The 21,063-nt window shown below is 34.0% G+C and overlaps 3 protein-coding genes across 3 annotated transcripts; 2 read left to right on the top strand and 1 right to left on the bottom strand.

Annotated features, from left to right (window-relative positions):
- Nucleotides 1-260: 260 nt before the first annotated feature.
- LOC143564674 (protein neprosin-like) lies at nucleotides 261-3,284 on the top strand. The gene is made up of 6 exons (XM_077051876.1): nucleotides 261-623; nucleotides 708-794; nucleotides 978-1,190; nucleotides 1,268-1,486; nucleotides 1,601-1,747; nucleotides 2,753-3,284. The coding sequence occupies exons 1-6, from the start codon at nucleotides 330-332 to the stop codon at nucleotides 3,128-3,130; spliced, it is 1,338 nt and encodes a 445-aa protein (XP_076907991.1). The 5' UTR covers nucleotides 261-329; the 3' UTR covers nucleotides 3,131-3,284.
- Nucleotides 3,285-9,492: 6,208 nt separating this feature from the next.
- On the top strand, nucleotides 9,493-12,249 carry LOC143564681 (uncharacterized). The gene is made up of 8 exons (XM_077051879.1): nucleotides 9,493-9,970; nucleotides 10,335-10,429; nucleotides 10,608-10,711; nucleotides 10,812-10,912; nucleotides 10,991-11,094; nucleotides 11,186-11,620; nucleotides 11,700-11,831; nucleotides 11,959-12,249. Exons 4-8 carry the CDS (start codon nucleotides 10,898-10,900, stop codon nucleotides 12,110-12,112), a joined length of 840 nt encoding a protein of 279 aa, XP_076907994.1. The 5' UTR covers nucleotides 9,493-9,970; nucleotides 10,335-10,429; nucleotides 10,608-10,711; nucleotides 10,812-10,897; the 3' UTR covers nucleotides 12,113-12,249.
- Nucleotides 12,250-13,054: 805 nt separating this feature from the next.
- On the bottom strand, nucleotides 13,055-16,542 carry LOC143564691 (protein POOR HOMOLOGOUS SYNAPSIS 1-like). The gene is made up of 8 exons (XM_077051889.1): nucleotides 16,312-16,542; nucleotides 14,534-14,650; nucleotides 14,380-14,445; nucleotides 14,211-14,305; nucleotides 14,080-14,139; nucleotides 13,543-13,771; nucleotides 13,415-13,442; nucleotides 13,055-13,328 (listed from the first exon to the last, which is right to left on the bottom strand). Exons 1-8 carry the CDS (start codon nucleotides 16,540-16,542, stop codon nucleotides 13,270-13,272), a joined length of 885 nt encoding a protein of 294 aa, XP_076908004.1. The 3' UTR covers nucleotides 13,055-13,269.
- Nucleotides 16,543-21,063: the final 4,521 nt, after the last annotated feature.

The raw sequence follows: 21,063 nt of genomic DNA, 5'->3' as shown, positions 1-21,063 counted from the left end.
TTGTAATTTCATTTTGTTATAAAAATAAATGATAAACAATTTCAAAATTAACTTTTTAAGTGGTAAAAAAGCAAAGTATTGCAGTCTTTGTATCGAAGACCGGAACATCCCCACCCCACACCCACCCATGCTAGTATTTCAATATTTCTCTTTCTACTTGATTTTAATCTCTCAAAAACCTTATGTCTTGGTCACAAACCAATATATTTATGCTTTAACTCCAAACCACCATTTTTTGTGTTTCTATTTTACAATTTTATGTTGTGAAGAAAACAACATCTGAAGCTTCCAAAATGGCATTAGAGTGAATATTTTTGAAGTTATTTGGAATGGCTAGTTTTGATTCCAGAAGAAGACAAGAACAAGGCAAATGCACAAAACAAAAACAAATGCAAAAACCAAAAACAGATTTGTTTGGAAGAACACGACTACACACAATCATTTCCTCCTATGTTTTATTCCTCTTGTTGTGTTCCATTGTTTTTCCAACAATCTCCGCCACACAATCCGACAATTTCAGACGATTGAATCAAACTTTCCGGCCAGGAGAAGAGTCAAAGAAAATGAGATTAATCAGAAGCCATCTATTCAAGATCAACAAACCTTCAGTCAAATCAATCCAGGTATACTTTGATTAATTTTCTTGATTACCATATTTAATTAATTTGACAAAATCAAACAATGTTATATTTAATTTCAACTTGCAGAGTCCGGATGGTGATATAATGGATTGCGTCATGGTTCATCATCAGCCAGCTTTTGATCATCCTACGCTGAAAGGAACGAAGCCATTGGTGGGTTTAAGTTACAACCCCGACTAGTAAATAACTAAACAATTTGTAAATTTTGTCTCGTGATGTCTAGTTTCTTACTAGTCAGATTATTTTAATAACAAATTTTGCCGTTAAAGAAAAAGTTACAAATGTTTTTTCTTGCTTATTTTTGTTTGATTTCTTATAATATATTCGAATTATTAGGACCCACCGGAGAGACCGAATGGGCACCATCATGCTGGAATGGGGTCGGAAAACTATCAACTATGGACTTTATCGGGCGAATCCTGCCCCGATGGAACCATTCCAATCAGAAGAACAACGGAGCAAGATATTTTACGAACAAATTCGATTAAAAGATTCGGTAGAAAGATTGCAAAACCAGTTAGAAGAGATTCTTCTAATGGTGGCCATGAGGTAAATGCCTCCTACTACTTTTTATTTTTTAAATATTTGAAACTTTAAAATAATTTTGTCGTTAATATTATGGACAGCATGCAGTTGGTTATGTGAGTGGGGAAGAATATTATGGAGCAAAAGCAAGCATAAACGTGTGGGATCCAAATGTGACGAATCAATACGAATTCAGTTTGTCGCAAATGTGGGTGATTTCGGGTTCTTTTGGTGATGATCTAAACACCATTGAAGCTGGTTGGCAGGTTAGCCCAGAGTTGTATGGGGACAACTACCCTAGATTCTTCACTTATTGGACTGTAAGTTTTCTTTTCTTTTAACTTGTCATTTCATCTTTTGTATTATTATTTGCAATAAAATGAATGATTTTAATTTTTAGTTAATTTGACATTTATATATTTGATTAATTGTAGACGGATGCGTATCAAGCTACTGGATGCTATAATCTGCTTTGCTCGGGTTTTGTTCAAACAAACAACAGAGTTGCGATCGGAGCAGCCATATCTCCAAAGTCGTCGTATAATGGTGGACAGTTTGATATCAGCATACTGATATGGAAGGTAAATTCCGTAACAAAGTTTTAAAATGAACGTGAACATATTTATGTCTTAGAAAATGGAGTTTAGTATGTATTAAATGATAAATTTCAAATAGAATGAATGTTTGTAAATTTTTTTTTTTTTTTTTTTTTTTTTTTTTTTTTTTTTTATAAAGATTTTATTTCTACTGATGAAACATAGATATTACATCAATATAGCAGGTAGGCGGGCAACAAGCTGCGCCGCCACCCCTTTCTGAATTGCAAACCCTAACCTGCTAAAGACATACCCCTGCCCCTTTGGAGTCGACACATTGCTATGCACAACCTTTTGGACCCTGGTTAGAAAACGGATAGCTTCCGGTGCCAAGGAGCCAAATGTATCAAAAGCCAGAGGGACAAAAACATGTTGGTTCTCTTCGCAGGCTTTAGCATGTTTCTCCACCTTCTTCGTTTCAGCCCTTTTTATTGCTTGCCCGGCTACAAACCCATTATCCCTCAAACCAGCTAAGGGAGATACCCCTGTGAGGTCAACACAAGCGTGTTTTCCCCCGGCCCAACCAAAGACGAGCAAATCTGCCGGTCGTAGAGTGGATCTCCCTTCCGTGGGGTTTGTAAATAAAAATTGTTTTTCAATAAAGAGAAAAAGGGAAAAAGTGACAATAATCATGGTCTGTTTAGAGGTGCAAGTGTCATAAAAGCAGTCTTGCCTTCTACCCTACGGACGAATTATTAGCAATGCTTTCTCTAGAGAGAAATTATGTATAACGTAAAAGGCAAGAATTTCATAAACAAATGTTTTTTATATATAAATCTCTTATGTATAGTGTACAATTTAAGAATTTCATATCCTATCATACATAAAAATACAATAAACACAAAATAAAATGGAAATTTAATACTAATCAGTATAAAACAATTTCCTTGAACGCTTTTTAAATATTTTCTTTTTAATTTTATTACAATTTACGACAAAATAGTATCTTACTATAAGTAACTGATTTTTGGGGTTATTTTACACGTACAGGATCCAAAGCAAGGGAACTGGTGGCTCGAATTTGGATCGGGGGTTTTGGTTGGATACTGGCCGGGCTCTTTGTTCACCCACCTTCAGGATCACGCAAGTATGATTCAATTTGGGGGCGAAGTTGTGAATAGTGAACCCTCAGGTTCTCATACTTCAACCCAAATGGGAAGTGGCCATTTCTCGGGTGAAGGGTTTGGGAAAGCTTCGTATTTTAGGAACATGCAAGTCGTGGATTGGGATAATAGCTTAATCCCGTTGTCGAATTTGAGAGTATTAGCTGATAAACCGAATTGCTATGATATTAGGGGTGGGGTTAATAATGTTTGGGGTAATTATATATATTACGGTGGGCCTGGTCAAAACCCAAGATGTCCCTAAATGATCTGGGTTGGGTTGGGTCGGGTCGGATATAAATACAGTTTTGTTACTTTACTTCGATTGGTTGATCGTGTTTCTTTTTATACGGGCTGTTTTTTGGATTCTTAGATTTGCGATTGGGTTATAGATTAAAAAGAATGATGTAAATTTGCCAGTTTTGGCTTATTTTAAATTTGTTTTAATGTTAGGATGTAATATGTCTTGTTGTAATATGTATTCGTCTACTTAGTTTTATTTGATTTATATAAGTTTGTTTTACATGTGGTTAGATATCTAGAGTAGGAAACTGGGCCCATCAGTGGGGCTCCAAGAAGTAGGGAGAGACGGCTCTTTAGGTAAGGCCCAATGCTTTAGACCCAATATATGGAATGACTTAAGAGGCCAGGCTCGATACTACCACTATTCAACTCCTTTGCATTATCCAACATGTACATATGACACCATTATACATTTTCAATCAGTTGAATAATTATGAATAACCTAAAATAATTATTATTACACTAAAGTTTTGACCTAGCTTAGAGGTGTGAATGATTCAGTTATTGGCTCAAACTAAACCAAGAATTAAAAACATGGTTTTTGAGTTTACGTAAACCATTCGGTTTCAATTTTTCCCTCTCCGTTTCTTCAGCTTTCGATTTAGGTTCCCTTGGGTTTCACCATCTGAGCATGATTTTTCGGGCCAAAGAAAATTGGTCCAAAATAATATACTTGGGCCTAAATTTTTTGTTAACTAATGATTAATAAAAATGTCAAATTCTTTTGGGCCAAAAATTATGGGTTACACTATATATTTAATTCTTACAAAATACGTAGCACTAAAAATAAAAATGAAAATTCATAAATTCGATTATGTTCGGATCTTTCAGACTAATTATATGCAAAATCGAAACCATACCAAAAATTCGGTTTTTACAAAAATACAAACCAAACCATTAGTTTTTGTTTGGGTTAGATTATAATGTTTGTAGTTACATATAGGTTTTGTCGATTTAATGACACTTTATATGTTTGTGTTTATCAATTAAAAAGAGGGTTGCGGCGAAATTTGTTGCCCACTTACCTGCCTCTCAGATTGTAATTGCACTTTTGATAACTTATTTATTAAGTGATTGTCAATTAAATTTTATCAATTAAAAACTATTTACGGGCATACGGCATAGAATATAAAATTATAAACATAATGAAAAGTGAGCCCATTACGTTAAGCAGAATGTGGACAAAGTTTCGCGTGAATCCAATCCATTGCCAAGGCAATAATAATTAACTCAAGATGCTGTCTTTCAATGATAGTTGCTTGCATGTGGACTCGGTTTTTTTCCGACAATTTAAGAAATTGCAACAAAGTATACTATTGAAAAAAGTGCTTCTTGTTCTTGAGATTTTTAACCATGGAAAAAAATACAAGGTCTTAATTATCCTTAGTTTTCCTTTCATTTCCATCATTTAAAAAAACTCAAGAACATGACGTAATTCGTATGCAATAGAAACATCAACATCAAACAAGTATGGAACGATAAACGATTGTCAAGTCACTTTGATCTGCTTGTTTAAAGATAACTATTTAGATTCATTTATAACTCTTAGAAATTAGAATTCTCCTTGGATGTAACTAAATTATATAAAATCATGGTAGATCGATAGGGATGAAATAATCCCAGCATGGGCCAATAAAAAAAACAAAAAAATAATGATGCATAAAATTATAGAATATCAATCCGCTGCTCACCTGTATCCGTTTTATCCTGGTCCTAGTTATAAATTATGGGTAGTTGCAAAGTATAACTAGATTCAAAGTCAAAAATGTTGGGTTTAATAAGTTCTAAATTGAGAGGACAGTCAAATAAAAAAGAAATATTGACTTGCCCATAACAACATGTGACAGTGTGACACGATTTAGATCAATCAATTGAAATATGTGTAATTACAATAAATAATAAATTTGATTTTGGTATTTGATAAATGGACAATAGCTCTCACCAACACTTTGGAATCAAATAACGACTACCTTCAGTTTTAACAATTTACTTTAAATAAGCTAGATGATGAAGTAATTATGTTTTAGCAAAATATATCTCCGAAACTCATGCACAACAATATAAGGTAAATTGGGGTGTAAACGATTTAAGTCAAGCTTGAGCGCGAGTAAGCTTATGTTTGTTTTATTTAACTTACGAGAACTCAAGCTTGAGTTCGGCTTGTTTCGACCTCTATATTGAAACTCTAGGTAGGAGAAGTTTTCAAGATCGTGCCCGGCTCATATTTGGCTTGTTTATTGTTTATTAACTAGTTTCTATACATATATAAGTATTCTTAAATATCTTTATTTATTATTTTTATGTATAACATAATACATATTGTTTTATATTTTTTCACATAATAACAATATTACGTAAATGTATATTCATTACATTAAATAAAGTTTTATTAATAATGGATTCTTTTAGTCTCGCAAGCATATCAAGCCCCATAAGTGAAGCTTGGAGCCTTGGACTCAGACTTGTTCATTAAACAAGCTTATACTTTTTTTCGTGAGTCTTGCAGAACAAACTATTGTAATAAAAGTAAGATTTGTTCCTATCATACCCTTCTCATACAATACCCATAGCTTATGCTATGAGTTGGATCATAATATATTTATGTTTGTTTTTAATAAATTTTGTCTCGAGGCTTGTTTAAGCTTGTCTTAATTTGAGCTTTTATGTTGTGATTTTTGTTAATAAATTGCATTAACTGATTTGTATGTTTTGTACTTTTAATCGTCAATATAAACCAATACATTTTTCAAACATTAGGTCCTAGTTTTTATAACTTTTCAAAACATATAAATTACTAATTTCTTGTTTAATATAGAAACAAAAATCACATCGATCTATGAGAAATCCCTACTCGTTTCCATTTTGTGAATGTTGTTGAGGGTGGGTGGGACCGATGGAAGTAGGTTGGATAAGGTCCAGCTCAGATCCAGCACGCCTCTGCTCTGTTTGTTTATGTGGAAACCCCTACACTCTTTCTTTCTACAAGTTTTATTTTATTTTTAATTTCAAACAAAGTTTTATTTAATAGATTTGATAAGATTTCAATGGCATGGTGAAGTGAAGACGGTTATTTAATGAACTAGTTACACTAATTTCTTTTCTTATCATATTTTAGTATTAATGGCATTCTAGTAACCAGTGGGGCTTGTCCTAATTGCCAGAAACATGATAGATGATCCGGATATCCCGGGTTCGAATCATGATTTCGATCGTATTTTACCAGAGCATTAAAACATGTCGTGCCTTCGGGCGGGGTGAGCCAACTAGATTTTACCAGGATCGCCAAGCCAAACTCGGATGTCATCGTGGATCCCGATCATGTCAACATAGTTGGCCTGAGTGGGGTGCCGGGGCACGGCGTGTTCGCGCAGTGAAATAACTTAACTATGAAAGTCATCGATTGAAAAGAAAAATAATCGGAAGCTAGTAATTGTATAAAATAATTAAATAAAATGTCACCAAATCCTAATATATAAATATTAGAAACGTATCAGGTAAAATAATCCCGTAATATGACGGATAAAAACTAATCTATAATATATATAAACAAAACATAAAAATCATGCGTGTCGCGATGTGGTCGCTCCCTTTTTTTTGAGTCACCAGATTTGCTTGATTTTTAAATGGAGGGTTCTCATGCATTTTACCCGAATTAATAGGTATGGGTCTTACCAAACCCTGATATTCCTTAAACGGATTATAACATCTCATTAAATTAAAAGTATTCTCACCAAATTATTGATGTAAAAATCCTATAAAATAGGATATATTAAAAATTAATATCTTATTTATTTTAATATATATATATATACCAGTTTTTAACCCCCGTATTACGGGGGTTATGTCTCTTTTTCGTGTCTAATATTCATATTTTATTGTATTTTAATTTTATTTAATATAAAAAAAAGTTAATATATGTTTGGTGAGACATGTTATGACCCATTTAAAAACTATGTGTTTGGTGAGACCAATGACCCGCTTATTTTTTTATTATAAAATTGTTTCTTATTATAAATAATATATTTTTCTTAAAAAATTGAATATTAATATTTCGTATATCCCTATTTTATAGGATTTGCATATTAAATACTTGGTGAGATTTATTTTTAGAATAATGAGATGTTATAACCCGTTTAATGTTATCTGGGTATAGTGAGACTCATACCGTGAATTCGGGTAAAATGCATGAGAAGTCTTCATTTATAAATAAAACAATATGGTGGCTTGAGTAAATGCAAGAACCAATCATAGAGCTTTTAAATGTTTTGTTTATTTACGGGTGTTGTTTTATATTATGTGTTTCTAATATTTATTTATTTTTTGATTTTTTATTTTTTAATTGTATGAAAGTTAAGAATATATATATGATTTGATGATAAGTTGTTTCACAAATAAATGAGATGTTATAACCTAGTTTAAAAACAATATGAGTTTGATGAGACCCAAGACCTGTTTATTTTTTTTTTACAATAAAATTGGTTTTTTTAATTATAAATAATATATATATATCTTTTTTAAATAGATCATATATTAATTTTTAGTATATCCCTACTTTTTAGGACTTTTATATCAAATATTTGGTGAGATTAGTTTTTATTTAATGAGATGTTATAACTTGTTTAAGAAATATATGGGTTTGATTAGACCCATACCCATGAATTCGGGTCAAATGAATGAGAAGCCTCCATTTAAAAATCAATAAAATATGGTGACTCCAAAAAAAGGGGAAGTGATCACATCGCGACACGTATGATTTTAATGTTTTCGTTTATATATATATTATATATATATATATATATATATATATATATATTATTTAAATTAAAAAACCAATTTTATATAAAAAAAAGGGTCTTGGGTCTCATCAAACCATAAGTATATTATTAACTTTCATAAATATTGTTTATAATCAAAAAACAAATTTTATAGTAAAAAAAATAAACGGGTATTGGGTCTCATCAAAACCATATAGCTTTTAAACCGAGTTATAACATATCATTTATTTGTAAAATAATTTATCATCAAACAATATAAATTCAAAAAATAAATAAATATTATAACAAAAAATATAAAATAACCCCCGTAATAGCGGGATAAAAACTAGTAAATGTATAAAAGGGTTGTATTCTTCAAACGTTTTTATAGTTATTTATTAAAGTGCTCGTTAAAGTTAAGAGCAAATTAATATAATAGCCCATTTCATGAGAGAGAAAATACGAAATAGCACGTGAGATTTCATTTTCCTAAAATAGCCCTCGAAATCCAACTTCCACGTGAGATTAGAATATTTCCCGTGAGTTTTCGTGGACCAATCAAAATCTGCCATGTGTCAAGCATCCCTACCTACCACGCAAGTTTTCATCACAAATTCGTCTTAAACGTTACTTTTCGCATCAAATCTAACCTTATGAAAACCAACTTTAACATGATGTTTCAAGCTGTTTTCGTCTCCAACGTGAGTTTTCAAAAAAGATGATTTTTGAGTTTTTTTTTAAATTCATCTCCGAAGATGAATTTCATTTGAATTTCGTCTTTTTTAAAATAACTATATTCTTCATCTTCTTCATCATCTTCATCCTACCAGACACCACCACCACCACAACCACCCACCACCACCATGAAATTTGAGCCGAACCATGTTCCACAGCCGCCATCACCGCTACCACCGCCGCCATTAACAACAATATCGTGGATGTCTGTGGTGGCGGTGACGGTGACCGGAATAATCACCGGCAGTGATAGCGGCGGTGGAACATGGTTCGACTCAAATTTCATGGTGGTGGTGGGTGGTTGTGGTGGTGGTGGTGTCCGGTAAGATGAAGATGATGAAGAAGATGAAGATTATGATTTTTTTTAAAAGACGAATTCATTTACATTTCATCTTCGGAGATGAATTTAAAAAAAAACTTAAAAAAACATAATTTTGAAAACTCACGTTAAAGACGAAAACAGCTTGAAACATCACGTTAAAGTTGGTTTTCATAAGGTTAAATTTGATACGAAAAGTAACGTTTAAGACGGATTTGTGATGAAAACTTGCGTGGTAGGTAGGGATGCTTGACACATGGCAGATTTTGATTGGTCCACAAAAACTCATGGAGAATATCCTAATCTCACGTGGAAGTTGGATTTCGAAGACTATTTTAAGAAAATGAAATCTCACGTGCTATTTCGTATTTACTCTCTCGGCTATTTGTTAATTTGCTCTAAAAGCAGATTATTTAACGTGATATCCCCATTTTGATTCACCCTAGGGACGTAGGACCCACAAAATAATATATTAATTTGATTCACGTTTATTCCAATGCATACGTGACACCAATCCACACCATCCTTTTTGTACAAATTGAATGAGTGAACATTAACATGCCGCCTGTAACCCCCTCCAATGATTTAAAACTCAGATATTCGTGGAAAAAAAACACCAACCAAATTCTAGAAAAATCCTATAAAACATTCATTTCTTGATTGCCATTCGACTCTTCCTGTGAAGAAATTAGAGCCTTCTTCTAACGAAGAAGAAGGCTCTTTTTTCTTTTTCTTGAATTTCTTCGGAAGAAAAAGAAAGAAAATGTTTCGGCTTTCTTTAGCCGCCCTTCAATTTATCGAGCTGCTCGTGAGTTCCTTGGTTCATTTGTCATATGGGTTTTACATTTTTAGCTCTGCGGTTGCCGGTGATCTTTCCTCCGCTTTGAATGCTTTGTTTTTCAAGTCCAATATCGAACCGGCCATTAGGGATAACTCGGATGATGATTTGCCCCCCATTGTCTTGGTTCATGGAATATTTGGATTTGGAAAAGGGGTAATTATTTATTTATGCTCTCTTCATATATACATACATATATAGGTGCGGTTTGCTTACATTCCACTAGGGATTAGGAAAAGGTTTTGGGATAGGTACGGTATTGGTATTTTACAGATTTTTTGCTTTTGGTACTAAACAGAACCGGTACCGTACCATACTAAGCAATTCAGGTAGCGGTATCCATTTTTGACGATTTTTAAGTATGGGTACTTTTGGTACATCCCTACATTTCGCCCTCCTAGACCCTGTTAATTGGTGGGATTTTATTGGGCATGGTTGTTGTTATCAAATTAGCATTCATGACTTATCGATTCCCTTGCAAGAATTTATCTAAACAGAAATTTTTTTTTTTGGGTAACAGAGATTAGGTGGATTATCTTATTTTGCTGGGGCAGAGAAAAAAGATGAGAAGGTTTTGGTGCCTGATTTGGGTTCATTAACCAGCATTTACGACAGGTTTGTTGGTAAATCATGTGTCCTAGAGTAAATCAGGTGGTGCCGGGGTCTGATCCCAGACATGCGTAATAGATTCTCAACTCGTTACCACTTTGGCACCATCTTGGGGACCCAAATTTTGTTCATGTTCATGCAAGTTATTTGGATTTTGGTTATAAAAAAATGTTTTTTTTTTCAGGGCAAGATAATTGTTCTATTACTTGAAAGGTGGACAGGTTGATTATGGTGAAGAACACAGCAAGGCTTGTGGGCATTCGCAGTTTGGAAGAATATACGAACAAGGTTAATAAATTTAATGAAACAAAGAATTAAAGCTTTAATTTTTGGTTAGAGTAAAAAGTTTTTAACCAAATTTAATAATGTTTGGTTTGATGTTTATCAGGGCACTACCCTCAATGGGATGAAGAACATCCTATTCACTTTGTTGGGCATTCGGCCGGGGCTCAAGTAATTCGGGTTTTGCAGCAAATGTTGGCTGATAAGGTTTGTGTTTGTTTCGGGATGATGTTAACATTGTCATTTTATGGTTTTTCTAATTGGATTTTTTTTTCAAATTTGCAGGCATTCAGGGGATATGAAAACACTTCTGAAAATTGGGTACTCAGTGTGACATCTTTATCTGGTGCGTTTAATGGGACTACTCGAGCTTACTTGGACGGGATGCAGTAAGTTTTAAATTTCCATTTCTGTAAATATTTATTTACTTGAATGTTGAAACCTTTTGTTCTTGATCCAAATTTATGTATTTGTTTTTAGGCCAGACGGGATGTCCATGAAGCCAACATTCCTGCTCCAGTTATTACGTGTTGGAGTTATTGTTTATGATTGGATCGATATTCCTATATTAAAGTATTATTACAATTTTGGGTTTGATCATTACAATATGTCGTGGAGGAAAGCCGGCATTTGGGGACTTGTTGATTGTCTTCTCGGGAATTCAGGCCCGTTTGCTTCTGGTGATTGGATCCTTCCAGATCTAACAATTCAAGGGTCGTTACGTCTCAACAGCCGTCTAAACACCTTTCCTTGTACATACTATTTTAGTTATGCGACAAAACGTACTAGGAAATTCTTGGGTTACACAGTACCTTCAAATGTACTAGGAATCCACCCGTTGCTTTTTATCAGAGTCTTGCAGATGTGTCAATGGAGGCACCCACCTGATGTTCCTCTACCTTTTAAGGGCTATAGGTTGGTTAAATTTGTTTCAGTATTTATAATGTTTTTTGTAAAATATTGTGTGTAATGTTTTATATATTTTGATCTTTAGGGATGAAGAATGGTGGGATAACGATGGCGCGTTAAATACTGTATCCATGACACACCCTAAGTTCCCAGTTGAACACCCTAATCGATTTGTGGTTCAAGATTCTGAATGCCAGCCTTTGCAACCGGGAATATGGTATGATTTATATTCAAGTTTCTAAAAATCCTTGTATTAACTGAAAATAATGCTTTAAGAGGGGTTAAGTTGGATGTGCTTTTTGAATATGATCAAGCGTGTTAAAGACATATACGGCTTTGTGCAGGTATTACAAGATAGTTGAGGGGGATCACATTCTTTTTGTAGTGAACCGAGAAAGAGCAGGGGTACAGTTTGATCTGATATATGACAGTATTTTTGAGCGTTGTAGGAAACACGCGTTTAGAAAGGTTCCAACAATGCCAGACCATGCTAAATGATGAGGTTAGCTGTGCTATACATACATGTGACATCTTGTAATTGAACTGTATGTCAATTTTCTTCCGATAGAATGATGTGTATGTGCATCGGTGTTGTACAGCTATGAATTCATTTCTATGTATTCAGTTTTACCCCCTTCTATCCTATCACAGTCCATATGCGTCATTTTAGCCTTCGGTTTTGGCAATTGGACCGATCTTGAGCCCAAGCATGTTCATGCTAGTCTATAAATGTGTATCAGTTTATGTAATGGATCTTTAGCACAGATTGTACATGTGATGTATTGGGATCTCAACTATGGTTCTGAACAACTAATCAACTATGGTTCTGATATAAATGTGTATCAGGATCTTTACATTCAGATCTAGCAACTAATCAACTATGGTTCTGAACAACTTATCTTGCCAACAGTCCATGCTTTGAAAGTGCTTGTGTATAACTGTTATAAGTGATTTAATCTATTGGGATCTCAAATGCCACCCACGAGTGCACGTTTGCCAGTTATAAGTTCTGCAAGAACCACTTCGATGCAAAGACTTTGGTTTTTGTTGTTACTTTCAACAGCTGCATGACATTTAGATCGAGAAGTCTTTTAACATGTTAGATCTCATTTACTTTATGGCAATTGATCAATCGATAATGAATTTGTTTTAAACATGGAATGTTTTATACAAATAACAAATGTGTTAATTATATGTACAACAGGAATAGTCTAAATATTTAAATAAGAAGTATTTTAAAAAGGTGTTCGCAATAAAAACAGACTTTTAGTGGGCAAATCACAATAAGATACACCATCTTATTAGGCGATCTCAAACTCTCTTATTATTAAGTGTTTACAGATTATATATCTTCAGTACCTCTAACCACATTATCTAATACTATTAACTGTCAATGGTAAGATTTGATGCTTCGGGTCCTAAAGAAATATGATGAGAAGCACAAATCATGGCTGATGGTCAAAATTGCATTGTAATGTATAGGCAGTCATACATACTATAAAAGTTTTCACGGCTACTAGTGATACAACTTAATGGCTAGTGTTTGTTTATCCAATGTAGATTAGTATCATGTAGCTAATAACAAGTGCATAAGAAAGGAAAATCAGAATCATATGAACTTTACTTATTAATATTGCTGTGGTTTTGCAAGATTATTACAGCAGCAAATCATCTCCAAGTTCATTTACGACCTTCTGTACCTTGCTCAGCGTTTCTGTGAGCACCAAATCTTAGGTTATTATAAGTATTTTATTTTGAAAAGATGAATATATTAAGCTGGCTGCATATTTAAACATATACCTCGGAAGGAAGAGTCTTCCAGATATTTCTGTGGAATAAAATTATTGCATTAGCAATTACAAACTCTATAAAAACCAGTTATAACATTATAAAAAATTAAATATCATTGATTTAGCCATAGGAAATACCATGATATCCCTTTTGAGAATGACGTCTTCTGGATCAGTTGCTTGAAACACACCTAGATTAGCCACAGGGAAGCAGTTCATCAGTAATGATGTGAAACTAGGAGGAAACGCCGAGAGCTTTCCTTGAACATCTTGACTTAAATGACTTCCATCATCGTTCTGAATTGGATAATATGGTTGGATATAAGTGTCAGCACAATCTGCCATTGAACTAGAGTCCTGGATTGGTCTGCACAAACAAGTTAACTTTCAGTTAGAATCTAGTTGCAGACTTTCAGATGAGTTTTTATATTATCTCCCACCTATACATGGGTGCAGAGTTTGATGTGAAACTAGGAGGAAAAGCCGAGAGCTTTCCTTGAACATCCTGACTTAAATGCCTTCCATTATGGTTCTCAATTGGATCAAATGGCTGGATATAAGTGTAATCACAAGCTGTCATTGAACTAGAGTCCTGTATTGGTCTACACAAACAAGTTAACTTTCAGTTAAAATTTAGCTGCAGACTTTCAGATGAGTAATTATGTTATCTCTCACCTATAAATTGGTTCAGAAAATTCTGAACTAGTGGTTATCAGGTCCCAGTCTTGGATCGGTCTGCAAAAAGAATTCAGTCATGAGCTTAAACTGAATTAAAATAGGCAATATATTCTCAGTTTCTCACCAACCTATTTTCAGCTTCAAAAGAAGGGACGAACTCAGATTCAGATGATGTTTTGGATTTATAGATGCCAGATGTAGACCCATTTTGCCCAAAGGCTTCCTACATAGCAGAAGATGAAATTACACTTGTGCCACAACAACCAAAAGACGGAAGAGAAAGAGAAAGGGTTGAACCTTTAAGAAATTTATAAATCTCTCAGTCTCATCAATTGCGAGAAATCGCACAACAAACTTTTGAATCTGCAAACAACAAAACACCTTAACTGAGGTCTTAAATTGTTGTATGAGTGCAACCATTGGTAACAATGAACAAATCTGAGTGTCTTGCCTGGCCTACTTCATCTTTATAACTCATGAATACAACCTTGCTACCTCTAGGAGAGTATCCAGTCAAACATGAGACCTGAGGCCAGGTGAAATTTAGCTTTGAAATGTAATGCTCTTCCTGGAATGTTTTAGTACCCAAAGTTTGTTAGGTTTATGATAAAGATTCATAGTAAACAGACTATACCATCACAACTGCTACACCATAAGCATAAGACAAGTGTCCAATCAAAATAATATAGGAACTGTGTAAACCAAAATAATGCCTTTTTACAAAATTGCACCACAGATAGCATTACAATAGATGCAAGGTTTGAAAACTTCTCGTGTACAAATTACAATAGCTAACCAGCATGCAACTCCTAACGTTCTCTTCTGTCTTAAAATTGCATATGAAGTACCAATTTAGTGTGTATGAACGAGCTGGTAGCATCTAACAGTCAGCCTACAGAATTTTCCATATTATATGATTCATAACGAATTATGTTGTGAACGCGTCCAGTTATGTGTTAAAAGTTGAGCAAAATCAATCAACAAGTAGAGATGTTATAGGATATACATCTCAAATGCTTGATACGAGTATCAGTTTGCAATTAAATGCCAGAGGAATTGTAGAAAACACACGATCAGAATTTGAATTAATGATAAATGACACAAATATGGCGAATATCGATACTAATTACTAAAAACAGAAACACTATTGGAAACTCAAAGATATTCTATATTTTCACCTAGTCAACTGAAGATATCATAAAGCAAATAATATTATTAGATAGCCAACAACAGCTCACAGATCAGCATGTAATAGCACGGTTTAACAAAAATCAAGTATTCTAAACTCTAATCATGTCTGTAACTCATGAAAACAGGTTATTAGCAAACAACGAACATGTGGAATCTAATAGTCAGCCTACATAATCCGCCATTTCACATGGTTTAGAAGAAATTAGGTCACAAACGCGTACAGTTAACTTGTTTACAATTGTGTAAAATCAATTAACATGTAAATATAGTTACAGTTAACTCAATGATATTGCACATTTGTACCAAGCCAACTGAAGATATCATAATAAAGCAAATAATATTAATAGATAGCTAACAACAACTCACAGATCACAGTGTAATAGCACGGTTTAATAAAAATCGATTATAATTCTACAGGACGTTAATACTACTCTAATCATGAACAGAGTCACAATTCAGCTCCAGTAAATCATGAAAACAGGTTACTAGACCTGAGTTGGAACAAAATCACTTAATTACATAGGTCAGCCTACCAAATTCATTAGCAATCTGCGTGTATGAACGAACCGATGGAATCTAATACTCAGCCTACAGAATTGTCAATAATATATGATTTAGAACAAATTAGGTTACAAACGCGTACAGTTAACATGTTTACAATTGCTTAGAATCAATTAACAACACGTAGATATAGTTACACATTTACACGATTTACATCTCAATTGCTTGATAACTGTTAGCAATGAAATGCACAGTCAGAGTTTTAATTAACAATTAACAATTAACGACACAAATTGACGATAATATCTGACTTAGAACAAATTAGGCCACCAACGCGTACACTTAACTAGTATAATTTGCGTTAATCAATTAACAAACAACAAATAGAGATAGTTACACGATTTATTTTACATCTCAATTGCTCGATAAGCGTTAATCAAATGCACAGTAACTGTAATGACGATAACGAACTAATTATAACTGAATCAACAAAAAACGAGAGATCTGTAACTGTAAGGAACGATGATAATAACTTACGATGACGTGGCCGAGGAGAGTAACAGTGAGGATGACGGAGTGATCAGCGGTGGCGAGTAATCTGAGAGATGCGAGAGAACTGGACGAAATCCATGAGTTTTTAGGCTTTTTAGAAAGTGGAAGCAGAGCTGGATGTTGTGTGGAGCGAAATGGACAGTTGAAGAAGCGAGCGTACTGAACTTCAAATGGATCGCCGATGGAGACGGTGGTGGTTATGGTGGTGATTGACATTGTTCCTTGCTGCTGCTCACTGTGTTGGATTCATGAGAATGAAATAGCTTCATACTTGGTTGGTTGGTTAGTTATTTTCTGTCAACATGCTGCTTTTGAATTTGTTAGACAAGTGGTTTGGTACCGCCACCATTACACACAAAACTAAATTGGACCCACCTTTTTTTATTTTCTCCGAACGATTTGCTGGTTGAATTCATCATATCGGGTTACACTCGTTCTTCGATCAGGGAAAAACCTTACCTAAAACCAACGCCTGTGAACACTTTGCATGAAAATGCGGTGGGATAAAATCTATTCAGTTTAAGAATCTAACTAGCGAACATGGGTCACATATAACATCAAATCTCTCCCTTACTACTTCACCACTAGTTTATTGACCGTTGGATATGTGTTAGTAAAAATAAAATTGATTTGAAATATGAAATATAAATTATATAGTTTTCAACTACCTTGTCTAAAATATACATATAATTCCTTACGTTTTTATAGATTATATAACATGTTATAAAAGTTACCGGTTTGGGTAATATGACGGGTATTATCTAATACATATAGACATTCTAAAGTTGTGATTTTTTAATTAATCACATTGATACTAGCATACGCATAAACGTCAAAATATTTTTATTTGTCGGTTTTTTTCTGTTGGATTCAGATTCATTTAACTTCAATCATCATTTTTAGTCAAAGTACAATCTTCACTACTCCTATTTTTGTCCGGGGGTGTTTCGGGTTTTAAGGTTTCCCTACTCTTTCCCTTTTCCCTTTTCTACCAAACTTTAACTTCTCATAGCATACTATGAATCTAGTATCTACCGTCTACGGTCTACCTCATGATATTCAACTATGTTAACCATCTTATTTTGGAGACATTTCATCTAGCTATAGCAATTGTTATCATGTACGTAAAAAAGCTCTAGTCATTACTCTTGGGGGGTGTTTGGTACAGAGAAAAAGAATGAGAAGAAATGGAAATAGAAATGGGAGAGAAATGGAATTGGAGAGAAATAGAAATGGGTGGAGAATTGACAATCATTTCCTTTGTTTGGTACAATAGAGAAATGGGTGGAGAAACGGGAGCAGAGACGTGATTAGGGTTCCGCCTCGGCATCATCATGGTGGAGAAATGGTGGCTCAGAGACGAGTCGCAACACCGCGAACGGAGTAGAGCGTCATCATCATCGCCGCGCAACATCAACACCGCGATTTAGGGTTCCGCCTCGCAACACCGCCTCGCGATTTAGGGTTTCGTTTTGGCTCAGAGACGCGAACGGACGTGGCTGCGGCGTCGGCCGCCGTGCCGGACGTCGGCATCATCATCACCATCGCCGGTCGGAGCATCATCATCATCATACGCGAACGGAGTAGAGCAGAGACCCGATTTAGAAGCAGAGAGAATTCCATTTCTCTTCCAAATGGAGAGAATTGGATTTCTCTACTTTTTGCCTACACCCAATTCTCAGAGAAAACCAATTCTCCGCCCAATTCTCCGCCTAATTCTCCCAAACAAGAGAAACCTAATTCTCCACCCTCAAATCTCTCTACCAAACACCCCCTTGTAGTTTTGTTACAAGTTACAACCCAAGTTAACGAATAAGCCAGCGAGCATAACTTAATTACCTGATAGGGAAGAAGCGATAATAGAAATACATACACCACAACTACTAGTTTTTAGCAAATCTAGCGTAGGCTGAGTTTTAAAAAGTCAACTATTTAACGATTGGCTATTTGTCTTTCATGCTTATATTATGTTGTAAGGAATATTTGACTTTAATTTTAATAAAAATACAAAATGGTTTATCCATTTAAAAAAGAAATATTTAATTCTTCGGGTCTCTATAACAAGTCTAATAAAATGTGTATAGTATATAAGGTGCCAATATCGTACAACTTCATAAAACTTTATTTTAGGATGGACTAAGTAGAAGGAAAGATGGGACCGGAATATATAGAATTGGTGAGGTGATGAGATGGGATCGGGATAGCAATTTGGACAACTTGTCAAAGAAGAAATGAAAGTTGGGGGGTTGGAGGAGTGATGAAAGAGGACGGGAACACCACTCCGACCATTTGGTGCCAAAGTAGTATGGGTAGATGGAATGGGGATGGTGGGTTCCATTCCGAACACCCTTACAAGTTACAGAGGTTAAAAAATAAAGTTGTATAGAAATATCATATGGTAACTTGATCGTTAATTAAAGTATATGAAGTTGTACATATTTGAGGAAACTCAACATACCCTTAACTTCTAAGCGTGTTGTAATTTGTAATTTGTAAATGGTAACTCTAGTACAATTTAATCAAATGCTAGGTACTAGCTCTTAATTAATCATCACAGATAGACAACACATGTTGAATCAAGTAGACGGTCTATGATTACTATACAAACTTTAAAACAATTACTATGTGCCACAATAAAATGTCATATCCTTGTTAATGAAACTGGTAATAGATTATTTACAATGTTTTAAAAAAACTTTACACATAAAAAGTTTAAAAGGCTCCATTAATTTTGTAATTTCGAATTTTGCTCGGCTTTGGTGGTGGTGGACGTGACACGATTCTTAGGTTTCTTCGACTCTCGAAAACCACGATCTTTTGTTGCCAAGCTTGAAACAACTCTGTTGATCTTGGACTATATTTGCAACCATTATCTAATTAAACACACCAATAGTTAATATTCTAGTTTCCCAACATTAATTTAATTCAAGTAATTATAAAGTTTTAACTACCCGTATAATAAAGTAATTAAAGGAAGTGTACCTGAAATAGCAGAATATGTATGAAGGAATGATAGACAAACAAATAGAACTAACAATGAATGAGGAAACTTAGCCATCTTGTGTTTCATAAGTTTTTGTTTCTTTTTTCTAGTTTCTTGTCTTCAAATAGGTGGGTAAGTTGACTTTTAAAAAGTCTACCAAAATGTTGATTGGCTCTCAAGCTAGATTCTCGCTAGTCGTTAAGAAGGGTTGTCTTCTTTAAAAATTAAAATTGAAAGAATAACTACCAAATGGGATTCTCCTACGTAATATATAAAGAGGCACTTTTTAATTCTTTTAAACAGTTGTGGGCTTAATTAAGATTCTATTTATATGTGTATCGGTCGGAAGTGACCAAATTTATGACCATCGATATCGCCAAATCATCTAAAAAGGTATTTTTATCCGTGTTTTGTTGCGACCTGTGGGGAAGTGACATAAACTCGGTAGGTGTCGGTTTGATTTATTACGGTAAAGGTTTTGTTGCAAAAGCTGAAAATTTAGAAGTGTCTAAAGTTTTGTTGTCAAATTCTAGCGTCTAAAAGTTTTATTATAAAAATGTAAATTTTTTGTGTCCAAATTTGAAAGGCTAACTATTTTATTGTAAAAGTTTTTGTTATCAAAGTTGAGGGACCGGTTAAAGTTTTAATAATTTTTGTCAATATCCATGCTTGGAAATTAAAACCATAAATCTAGTAGTTGGAAAACTTTGATGTAGAAGGTTTAAGTTGAGGAGACAACATGTAAATGACAAAAGTTTAAAGGAGGCTAAAGTTTGTTTATGAAAATTGAAGGGTATAACATGTAAAGCTATGAAACTTTGATGGCCAAAATCCAAAGATCACAACTTCACGTGTTGCCTTGAAACTTGAAAGGATTACTCCATATTAGAAATATTAGGGATGTTCAAGAAATCCAAAATCCAAAAGAAAAAAAAATCAAAATCTGAACCGAACCGAAATAAACCGAGCCGATTTCTTATTCGGATATTCGAATTGGATCAATATCCGAATAACTAATTCGGATTCGGATATGGAATTTTAAAAAAATTGGATTGTTCAGATTATTTGGATGTCCGTTTAATCCGATAAAAACCATGTTTTTAGTGATATTTTCCGGTTTGGTGTATTTATTAGACTATTGTTTGAAGTTTGAACTTTAAATTTGTGTTCAAGAGCAATTCGTATTTTCCGGTTTGTATGTTTATTGTAATTCTAAACTATTAAATGTTATCAACAAAAATTAGGAAAATCTTTTAAGTTTATTTTGGAATATTTGGATATAATCTGAATCCGATTCGAATTGAATTCGGATAGATTCGGATCGGATATGAATTTTCCTAGTTCGGATCGGAGCGGATTTCGGATAGGGACCTAAAATTTTCCTAAAATCCTATAACCCGAACCAAATAAACCGAACAATCCGTTATCCAATCCAATGAACACCCCTACTCCATATAATAGTAACCATTTACTATTGTTTGGAGTAATCCCATTAAAATATAATAATAATTATCTTACAATACTATTAAAACAATACAATGATTCACTTGGCATTCAACTATGGCATCCACATATGATGCCACATAAAATCCATGTCACATATTACCTTTTTTTTATTAATGTCAAATCACCCCTAACTACTATATAAACCTTAACATTTAACACCTCAAATTCATCTCTCTCTCTCTCTCTCTCTCTCAATATATGATATATTATGCTTCAAAATGAATCCGTTTTCATTTCAGTCTTCCATT

Source organism: Bidens hawaiensis, unplaced genomic scaffold, assembly GCF_021521415.1.
Source record: "Bidens hawaiensis isolate Kalapana, Puna unplaced genomic scaffold, B.hawaiensis_p1.1 tig00022146_1, whole genome shotgun sequence".
Taxonomy (NCBI): domain Eukaryota; kingdom Viridiplantae; phylum Streptophyta; class Magnoliopsida; order Asterales; family Asteraceae; genus Bidens; species Bidens hawaiensis.
This window is presented reverse-complemented; position numbering and strand designations above follow the sequence as displayed.

What these genes read in the sequence shown, in the direction of transcription:
- LOC143564674 (XM_077051876.1), top strand. Translation starts at nt 330, where the DNA reads ATGGCTAGTTTTGATTCCAGAAGAAGACAAGAACAAGGCAAATGCACA. An exon ending in CTTCAGTCAAATCAATCCAG is followed by an intron (nt 624 to 707) that starts GTATACTTTGAT and finishes TTCAACTTGCAG; the next exon opens with AGTCCGGATGGTGATATAAT. An exon ending in TCAGCATACTGATATGGAAG is followed by an intron (nt 1,748 to 2,752) that starts GTAAATTCCGTA and finishes TTACACGTACAG; the next exon opens with GATCCAAAGCAAGGGAACTG.
- LOC143564681 (XM_077051879.1), top strand. An exon ending in GCTTACTTGGACGGGATGCA is followed by an intron (nt 11,095 to 11,185) that starts GTAAGTTTTAAA and finishes ATTTGTTTTTAG; the next exon opens with GCCAGACGGGATGTCCATGA. An exon ending in CCTTTGCAACCGGGAATATG is followed by an intron (nt 11,832 to 11,958) that starts GTATGATTTATA and finishes GGCTTTGTGCAG; the next exon opens with GTATTACAAGATAGTTGAGG.
- LOC143564691 (XM_077051889.1), bottom strand. Translation starts at nt 16,542, where the DNA reads ATGTCAATCACCACCATAACCACCACCGTCTCCATCGGCGATCCATTT. An exon ending in ATAAAGATGAAGTAGGCCAG is followed by an intron (nt 14,446 to 14,533) that starts GCAAGACACTCA and finishes TGTTGTTTGCAG; the next exon opens with ATTCAAAAGTTTGTTGTGCG. An exon ending in GATTTATAAATTTCTTAAAG is followed by an intron (nt 14,306 to 14,379) that starts GTTCAACCCTTT and finishes TCTGCTATGTAG; the next exon opens with GAAGCCTTTGGGCAAAATGG.